This window comes from Erpetoichthys calabaricus, chromosome 2 (assembly GCF_900747795.2).
Source record: "Erpetoichthys calabaricus chromosome 2, fErpCal1.3, whole genome shotgun sequence".
Taxonomy (NCBI): Eukaryota; Metazoa; Chordata; class Cladistia; order Polypteriformes; family Polypteridae; genus Erpetoichthys; species Erpetoichthys calabaricus.
The window spans coordinates 97,237,215-97,247,133 of NC_041395.2; the positions used below are offsets into that span (position 1 = coordinate 97,237,215).

The window sequence follows — 9,919 nt, forward strand, 5'->3', positions numbered from 1 at the left end:
GTATTTTGTGCATAGTTTACTATTTACAAAGCACATTGCAATATAAATAGAAACCCAATAACCATGGTAGACTATGAATCATATAGGTATTTACAAACTAAAGATAAACGACAGCAAAACAATAGTTGTGAAGGACATAGCATTAAAATACAAGGCTGACGCCTTCATCCAAAAAGTTTTGGAAAAGTCAAACAGAAAAATCTAGCAATTTAACCTAGCATTTGCCCAATCGTAGGACACTGAGAAGCAGCCTCTTTTGCTGTTGCTTACTACTACTCAGGGGCACTGAAAACCTCTGAATCAACACCTTCGAAATACCAAAGAATTTGTTTTTCACATTACGTTAATGATGACATGTACGGTAAAACGCAAGATGAAGAAATTCTAAAAAATCCAAATAAGGGTTATAGTCTGACAACTTCTCCACAGCAATGCTTCCTTCTATAAAATAAACTAAAATGTGATAACTTTCATAAAACTTGTAATCCTGTTATAAAATGTTTACTGAAACTGTTCTGTAAATACTTTGATAATATATGGGTGACGCATTAGTTTGTGAGTCCAGATTCTGAATCCCAGCCGTTGCGCTCTGAGACAACTTTTATTTCTCCCACATTTGGAGGATGTGCCTGTTAGCTTGATCGGTGACTATATGTTAACAAATCCAACGGTGCCCTGAAATCCTATGATTTTAAGTTGGATTAAACAAATTTAAAGCTAGAAGGTTAACACTGGGCGGCACGGTGGCGCAGTGGGTAGCGCTTCTGCCTCGCAGTTGGGAGACCTGGGGACCTGGGTTTGCTTCCCGGGTCCTCCCTGCGTGGAGTTTGCATGTTCTCCCCGTGTCTGCGTGGGTTTCCTCCAGGCGCTCCGGTTTCCTCCCACAGTCCAAAGACATGCAGGTTAGGTGGATTGGCAATTCTAAATTGGCCCTAGCGTGTGCTTGGTGTGTTTGTGTGTGTCCTGCAGTGGGTTGGCACCCTGCCCGGGATTGGTTCCTGCCTTGTGCCCTGTGTTGGCTGGGATTGGCTCCAGCAGACCCCCGTGACCCTGTGTTCAGATTCAGCGGGTTGGATAATGGATGGATGGAAGGTTAACACTCTTCCTCTCAAAACTGGCTGCCTTTGACACAGGGCCACGTCAATATTTAAATGTTTCCCGTCACTTTGTGTTTGCAATTTTAATTTGTGGCTAAGACTTTTTTGGGTAGGAAATTACTGCACTGCCATAAAGCTACATGCTTCACAATATTCTTTTTGTATTTGTGAAATTTATACAGAGTCAAATAAATGAAATATTAAAATGCAGGTTTATTTCTCATCTTCATGTGGTTTACAATCACTTTTCACATTATAACTATTTATAGTCTTACCGTTGTTTTTGTTTTAAATGGCTATGTAGAAAATGGGCACACTTACCTTGAGAGAGGAGAAGGTGTGTCGAATCTCTGGAGGAGATGTGGCTTCACGGTGACTCTGGTTTTGCATGTCCGTGGCACACGTACCCGATTCATGCAGCACTGCGGGAATCAGATGGGCTATTTATAAGTTCAACCAGTGTGTAAACACCTCATTGTATTTTAATGTTATAAAATGCAATGCTTTAGTGTAAAGCGCCACAGAGCAGACAAAGCAAGTCATGCTTACTATACGCATGTCACAATCCACACAGCAACCTGACATATTTTGTTTCTCCACCTTCCAGGGATTCAGATATCACCCATCAAAGAAGGAGTGCTGTGGCAAGTGTATCCAGGAGCAATGTTATATACAGTACAGTGGAGCCAATCAGCTGATCAAGGTATGTGTCTCCTGGTTACCTTTTCTTTCACAGTAGTATTTCACATGGGTTTTCAAAGATTCAGTTCCATCGGGGTGGTTCTCTTTATTTTAACCACAGCAGATCTGCTTATTTAAGCAGGTAAATATTCCCAGTGTACTCAGTAAGTCATGTTTTGTTATATGCAACTATTTTTAAAGATAATGCAAAACATTTTATAGTCACAGATAAACAGAAAGTGAATTGTTAAGCACCTGAAAAATAGCAAATATTGATGAAATTCAGTATAAGAATAAGGGTTCCTAAGGAATTTAGCAAATGCTATTTTTTAATTTTGTTTTACCTGCTGCCTGATACCTACCATAGACCAAAATAATTTCTAGTACAATGAAAATGAAGATCAGACTGTGAGAATCCGAAATCACAATTTAAATTATTGTGTGTTACTGCACTCTGAGGACTTGCACTGGACTGAATTTTTGATTGGATAAACAAAATACCATTAAAGCCAAGGAGGATTTCTCATTCACTTTCCTTTTATCTGTCAGGCTTAATTGGGACGCAACAACAATCACAATGGCATATTGAACAGACTAGAAGGGCAAGGCTGACATTTCTTATTATTAAACAGAACATGCTGAAAATAAAGCTGCGTTTGACTCATCATTGCATCAGTAAAAAAATCATTAAAAGCTAACTTACTACTTGTAAAATGAAGGGATGAAGCATGTTGATTAGCACATACAAGTAAGAACTGCCTTGTACTCTGTACATGTGACAGTAATCCACCTTAATTAAAGGATAAGTGTCTGGTTGTTATGTCTCTGTCATTCCAACAGGTGGCACATCACAAACATATTTAGTAATAAAATGCATTGCAGTTATCATTCCTATAGATGGCACATCACAAACACTAACACTGATTTTATGAATCCCAAACCAAATGGCATATAACAGAAAAATAAGCATTGTATAGTACACTGCAAATGTTAACACTGAGGTCTTCATTGATTAATTACACAGGTAGTAACCCCATAAAGCTGTAATTGTGCACTAATGATAATGTTAATAATGATAATCTTTAAAGACCTGAAACATATTCCAGAGTTTGTTTGTGGTCTAGTGTTAAAGATAACTATGATGTTTATAGCACACAGAAAGTAAAGCTTTTCATGATGATGTCTACTGTTAAAAGTAGTTGAGTATATGCTATTAAACCAAGGGTGGTATGATGGTACAAAGTCTGTTTCCTGCCTTGCTTCCGTTACTCCTGGGTTAGGCTCCAACTGGGTTCAGCAGATTTGAGAATGAGACAAGATATTTACTGCTTTAATTTGAAAACGGTCTTTGATGGTGATCTGTTAAAGACCTTTAAAAGTAAGGAACATCACCATAATCTCTAAAGTAAGGCACACAGAATGATTTCCATCCATCCATCCATTATTCAACTCACTATATCCTAATTACAGGGTCACGGGGGTCTGTTGGAGCCAATCCCAGCCAACTCAGGACACAAGGCAGGAACAAATCCCGGGCAGGGCGCCAGCCCACCACAGGGCAATCACACACACACACCCACACACCAAGCACACACTAGGGACAATTTGGAATCGCCAATGCACCTAACCTGCATGTCTTTGGACTGTGGGAGGAAACACAGAATGATTTTTCTTATTAATATTATATTCCAACCAAAAGATTACACTAGCCTGTAAATGAAAATACAACTAAGTAATGTAGTTAAGCAAAAGTTCAAAAGGACTGTACCAATGAGTTTCTTTCATAATCCTGCATTTTATTTTTGCTTTTATAAATTCTAATTTTTACTTTTTCTTCTTTTTTTTTCTTTAGCCTGGTGAAATATGGTCTCCTGAACATGATAAATGCTGTGTACACAGTTGCATCCACATCAAAGATACCTTTATATCAACAGTAGCAAATATCGTGTGTCCTCCGTTCCATCCTGAAAACTGCCAGCCAGTAAGCCTGCCCAAATGTGTAGGGTTAAACGTGAATTATAAAATTCTGGTCCTTCACTTTGACTAACACGTTTCTTAAAAGGAATGAGCTATTTGCAGTCACACTGAGATGGACAGAATACTTTGACATCAGAAGTAAGGTATTGGGGTGTTAATCTATCAAGAGAAGTAAATGATCTTAGCTGCTGATTCAAATAAAGTAAAACATTATTATAATCAAAAGAGGATAATAGAAAGCACCTATGCCCAACAACATTAATGTAAAGACCTAGACTGTTCACTGAGTCCTTATATTTTCTCCATGACTTTGAACAGTTCTTGAGCTATCATGGAGGTTTAGTTTTACTTGAAAATGTAAACATTTGGTGTTTGGCTAATTGGTGGGTGGTCTTTTGTCCATACTGATTGAGTTTGTATTGTAATGCACTTGAAGGTTGATTTGAACATCGCCACTGATGTGGCTAGGAGGCCTCAAACCCAAAAACAAGGAACACAGTATGGATGTTGGAATTTGAATGACTTTGTTTTTACAGTTATCATAATATTTTATGTGTATACATATATAATATGTATTATACAGAGCAGAAAATGATTCCTAATTTCCATTTATTGATGTACACATAAAAATGATAATCACAATGCTATGTGGACCATCTGTCCATTTTCTGTATCTCGTTCAAATCATAAAGGACCCTTGAACTTATAAATGGCAACTGTTTAAGGTGGTACCTTCTAAAAACTGTGGATCATGTGTTTCAAGCTTCCTTTTTTCTATTACTTAACATTTATCAATAATTTAAAAAATAGCTGAATGATGTAACACATGGGGGAATTCTTTTGTATATGTGATTTTTGGATGGTATTTTATAAAGAAACAATATCCAATCTGAATAATTGTATTTGTTTGTTTTGTAGGGAACTATACAGACTGCTCCTGATGGCAGTTGTAAAACATGTATGTATTTGCAAGAAGAAAAAATATTTACTATATATCAAGGTGGAAATATCGCCAGAATATATGACACAACTTTTCCTTATGATTTAAATATTTCAATTTCTCCAACACTGCTCCATAAATACTTTGAAAAGTTAACAATTTATGTGTATTATATTTATTATTCATATATTATAAGTAAGAAGTTTGCCAGTACTTTTGCCTCATTTCTTTGTCAGCTAGTCAACAGATTATTAAAACAATTCATCTAATTGGTGCAGCACATTTTAAAAAGATGGCGGTTTGCCTTCTTGTACAACAAAACAAGCAATTTTGTCACCAGTCCTTTGCAGGGAAGTTCTTTCCGTTACTCGTAATTTCAAACTGCAGTTCTTTTTATTAAGTAATAATTATGGAAGATGGTGTTCTGACATGGATAGAAAAAGGCAGAGCCAGAACCTTAGAACAAACTGAGAGACAGACATTTTGGTAATGTAAAATCTCAGAAATCAAGTTGGAGAACGCATGAGAAATGTTTCAAAGTTAAAAACACACTAACACCACGAGAAGTCTTTTAATTTTATACAGAATCTTGGTCAACCAGGAAATACACAATGAAGATCATAATACTGTGTCAAGGCATGAAATAATTATAACACTATCACATAGGTTTTGAATCAATTAAATAATGACAGATAATGGAATTCCCACCACAATATGTTAAGTAGAACCTAAGAAAAATTAAAAACTTTACAGGGAAATTTACAAACCTTGGTAAGGGGACTAGATGCTTGATGCTCATAAATCATTTTTGGTGAGGATAGCAGAGTAAAGTGCAGTGCTGTAGTATAAACACGTAATTACTCTACCTTGTTCTATTAACCACTATTCTTACATTATTTTAGTGGTAGTGAATGACAGCAGTGTATAACAAAACAGTAACAGGCTCACAAATAGGGCAATTTACTGTGCTTAAGGGTAACCGAAGGCCGACTAGTTATCACTGACAATTCATAGTCTTCCCCGATTCAAATTTTACCATCTATGTGACTCAGAAGATGGAACATACTAGTATAGAAAAAGAGATTCTGAACACAAGACGGCTTAATGCCAGGAAGAATTCTGGTGATTTTGCACACAGAACCAGATACTACAGAAATGGCTGCTGCAAGGCTATAGACGCTTTTACAACGTGTCAATACAGAGTGGTGCTGATTAAATTGTTGACTGATATGCACAGAATAAAAGAACAGTTGTAGTCTTTTCACTATTATGGCTTATATTAGGGTCCCTGTCCACACACTATATCTATCAACATACTGTACTTAGAAGCACTTTGAGCTTAATAGTATTTTAAAAAAGCAACAATCCAAATGGTATTGCAGCAAAACAATTTGGTAATCCTTCAGAACATTGCTAGCCTGTTGTATAATAGACAGATGCAGTACATAACAACAAACAGTTGAGGGTGAGAATGGGGCTACTTGCATTTCTTCTGTTGCACATAACAAGACCTTTTGTTAGATAGCAACAAGGGGGCTTCGCCCCCTGCTCGCTTCGCTCGCCTACCCCCGGCGTTTTGAACCCGTGCCCGCTGGGCAGCTACGTGTCCGGATGACGCACGTTTAATACGGAGCGTTTGCCCGTGTCATTCTGGAGTCCCCCACCGGTAATACAGAGCTTCGTCCGTACTATTACGTGGTGCATTGTGGACTACTACGGACCCCGTAGTTTTTCTCGTTTCAGTTTGTATCTGTGGTCAGTTGAGCTCATGTTTTTCAAGCTTTTGAATTCCGGTCTTCATTATCTGTAACCTGCTGTCCATGTGCGTGGCCCCCTTGTTCAACCTGTTTATGACGTTTTACTTTCCTTTCTACTCTGTCTTTAATTTCTGACCATGCTTTATTCTGGTTTTGTTTCAATGACACTTGGTCCGTGGTGATTATATGTAAAGGAGGCAGTCTAATTTTCCCCCTTTTGACAACAACGTGTAAATTCATTATTTGTATTGCCAGTTGTTTCTTCTGGGAAGTTAAGTGAATGACAATGATTGCAAATAACATTCATTAATCCCAATGAATTTTCCTCAATAGTGGACTCATTATTGAGGCGTTGTCAGCCAACTGGCGTAAGCATTTAGCAGGTGTCTGGCGTTGATGTCCGCGACGGGCATGTTTTGCTTGTGGCGTTTGACTGCCGCGTTGTTGCGTGTACATTATTTGTGACGCGCTATTTTGTAGTTTTAATTAATTTGCCACCGCTTTGCGAAAAGTCCGTTTCAGTCTACGTCATGCATTGGATAAGTAATAAGGAGGATCGCACTCACTGTTAATATGTAGCCTTTTCTGCAGTTGAACGGTTAATAGTGCTTTATTGTAAGGAGATCCACCTATGCTCACACCTATGCTGCCTAGTGTGAAGGTGTTCAGATGACGTATGTTTAATATGGACGTTTCCTTTAGAAATGTGGTTTTGGGTGTCACTTCTTATTGATGGGGGGGGTTGAGGATTGTTGTTGCGCAAGCGTCTTCTTTCTTTTTGTGTTCCATGGGCTTGACACCTATGCCGACACCTATGCTGCCTAGTGTGAAGGTGTCGACGTTCACTTTAGAAGATGTGGCTTTGGGTGTGTGTGTGTCCCGTCCCTTGCTTGTAGGGTCTGTGGGGTGGTTTTGTGTTCTTTTTTTTTTTGTCTTCCATGGGCTTGTTGAATCCCCCTCTTGGTGTGTGTCCCGTCCCGTGCCTGTAGGGTGGGGGGGGGGGTGTGGTCGTGCCTTGCTGTTGTGCGCTCGTCTGTTCTTTTTTTTGGTGTGTTTAGTTTCGTGTGACTCCTTTTTGTATGTGCTCACTCCTTTTTTCTGTGGTCTTGTCCGCCACTCGCGGCCCCCTCATCCGCCTTTGTCGCCCTCTTTTGTCCGCCTTTCTTCGACTCTCCGCGGACTCTTTTTGTGCCTGCGCCTCTCGCGGACCCTCATCCGCCTCTCTCGCCCCTCTTTTGTCCGCCCTCTTTTGTCCGCCTTTCTCGGCTCCTCAGCCGACTCTCGCGGACTCTTTTTGCGCCTGCGCAGTACGTCTTTTTGCAGCTACGGCCCATGGCCGGATGTGCCTGCGTCCATCATCCGGTTTAGCATTCTCGGTTAGTAATATAGATAAGTGACCAATAGATGGCACTATAGGCAGCCCTTAAAGCCCATACTCTGAAGTGTTACCAATAATTATTTACATCTACAGCAAACATTCCCAACAAAAAAAGAAAGACAATTTATAGTGTGATGAATCTGACCATGTTTTTTTCCCTTTTTAGGTCTGGAGAAGAACAAGTCCTGTAAGCTTCAGACAATTACCAGCTTTATAAGTGATAGGGGATGCAAGTCTTCACAACCCATTGACATGACATTCTGTGAGGGCGCCTGTGACACTTACTCCAAGTAAGCACCCTGTTCTGCTTTACCCTTCAGTCAAGAGTCTGGATATATTGTTTTAGGTCTCGAGGAACTGGCAGATCATCTGAAAGGGTGATCAATTATTTCACTGGGCGTAATTCCTTAGAGGATAATATGTTCAGTGTATGTGTCAGAATCACATACTCTGTAGTCTTTCTGACCAGTAGATGGCAAGCGTGGCTGCTGTAAGTACATTAGAAGAAAAGCTGTCTGCAGTTTATCAAGAATAGGTGTGGAAAGGAAAAGAATGGAAAATATTTAGTTATGGGTGGCTCTGTATCAGATACAGTTTACAAACCCTTCCCTTCACACCTAAAGACACAACTGTATTTTTTCATTCATGTGTGAATTAATCTTTAGTCAAGCTCCACATGAAACATCTTAATTTTTATATTCATAGTGAATCATGCAAGTATCTAAAAAACAAATAAATAATAATTAAGTAAATTACAAATGGAAAAAATGACAGACTTTTCTAATAAACTTGTAAATGTGTTTCTAAAAATGCATAAACAAATTAAGCCTGTAGATGCTGTAGTAGGCCATTGTGCATAATCTCTAAGCCATAAAGATTTGCTTGTTATGTAGATCATAACTGTGTGTTTGTTTGCCATCCATTCCTAGTTAGTGCCTTCTAATTGCTCTTATTTCCGTCCTGTAGATACTCTGCCTCAGCAGCCAGCATGCAGCATTGATGTACTTGCTGCCAGAGGTGAAGACCCACAATGAAACCATCAGTTTGGCTTGCAGCGATGGAACCATTAAGACTTATAATTACATCTACGTGGACAAGTGCGACTGTCGCACCACTTCTTGTGGGCCTGACTTCAAGAGAACAAGGACCCGGAGATACCTTCCAAAAATTGCAACTGAGGAGTTTCATTGAAAACGCTATAAACACCTGAATGAATTTTGTTACTTTGACCGTGTTTTCTGAATGAAAATCTCTATTTATTGTTCTTTTGCTTCATGCTATTAATGTCAGCTGCTAATTAGTCACTTTTTTCATGTGTTAGAAGTAGATGTTAAAGCCTTGCATATTAATCAATAAATCTTACTTTCCTAGCAAATAAAAGCAATGTGAAATATTCTTGTCTAACATTTCTCATTCTTAGTATGTCATAAATGATGGTTGACCCTGCACTCTGATCTCCAGAGGTCATATGAAAAGACATAATCATAATTCCCTCAGGGATGTAATACACTGTTCCAAAAATAATTAAATAAACTCTGCAATGTAGTTTATTATTGTGGGCTGACATAATCCAGATACACACAGGAATATACAAAGTTGTGCCTCAAGTGCATGCAATGGGAAATTCAGTTTCCTTACAAAAATCAGCTAAGGTCTGATTTGGAAAGACAAATGTTAATCATTTAAGACCCCAATAGCTCTGATTGCTTTCTATACCACATTACTATTACTAGGACTGCCTTTATCCAAGTTGATTTTCAAGATCAGGATACAATACAAAAATCGGCACAAAAAGGGAATTATGTGGCTTACTCAGGATCACACAGCAAATCAGTGACCCTGAGGTTTAATGTCCAGTGTCTTCATTATATACTGCGCATCAGATTCTAACATTTTGATTGTGTAGAAGATGATTACAGTTTTGATAACCTGGCATGTTCTTATTTGCATTATTTAAAATTATACATCATTCAGAGAATTATTTTTGGTAATTCCACATATGTAGTTACCATATGTAAAGCCGTGAATGGGAAGCAGGATTGGAGAATGTACAGTATATCTTCAGTTATTGTCTGTTGATTATATGGCC

The 9,919-nt window shown here is 38.6% G+C and overlaps 2 protein-coding genes across 2 annotated transcripts in view; both read left to right on the forward strand.

The window, feature by feature from the left end:
* LOC114645307 (mucin-2-like) overlaps nt 1-1,473 on the forward strand; it is a 32,564-nt gene extending 31,091 nt beyond the window's left edge. The window contains exon 17 of the mRNA XM_051922500.1: nt 1,402-1,473. Within this exon, the coding sequence (XP_051778460.1) occupies nt 1,402-1,473 (72 nt within the window). The remainder of the gene's footprint in view (nt 1-1,401) is intronic.
* On the forward strand, nt 1,139-9,316 carry LOC127526686 (intestinal mucin-like protein). Its single transcript, XM_051922827.1, has 5 exons — nt 1,139-1,800; nt 3,631-3,759; nt 4,674-4,713; nt 7,997-8,120; nt 8,797-9,316. Exons 1-5 carry the CDS (start codon nt 1,639-1,641, stop codon nt 8,828-8,830), a joined length of 489 nt encoding a protein of 162 aa, XP_051778787.1. The 5' UTR covers nt 1,139-1,638; the 3' UTR covers nt 8,831-9,316.
* Nucleotides 9,317-9,919: the final 603 nt, after the last annotated feature.

Excerpts from the sequence above, each read along its gene's own strand:
- LOC127526686 (XM_051922827.1), top strand. The coding sequence starts at position 1,639 with ATGCTTACTATACGCATGTCACAATCCACACAGCAACCTGACATATTT. Across the intron at positions 4,714-7,996 it reads TGATGGCAGTTGTAAAACAT|GTCTGGAGAAGAACAAGTCC; the intron begins GTATGTATTTGC and ends TTCCCTTTTTAG. Across the intron at positions 8,121-8,796 it reads GCCTGTGACACTTACTCCAA|ATACTCTGCCTCAGCAGCCA; the intron begins GTAAGCACCCTG and ends TCCGTCCTGTAG.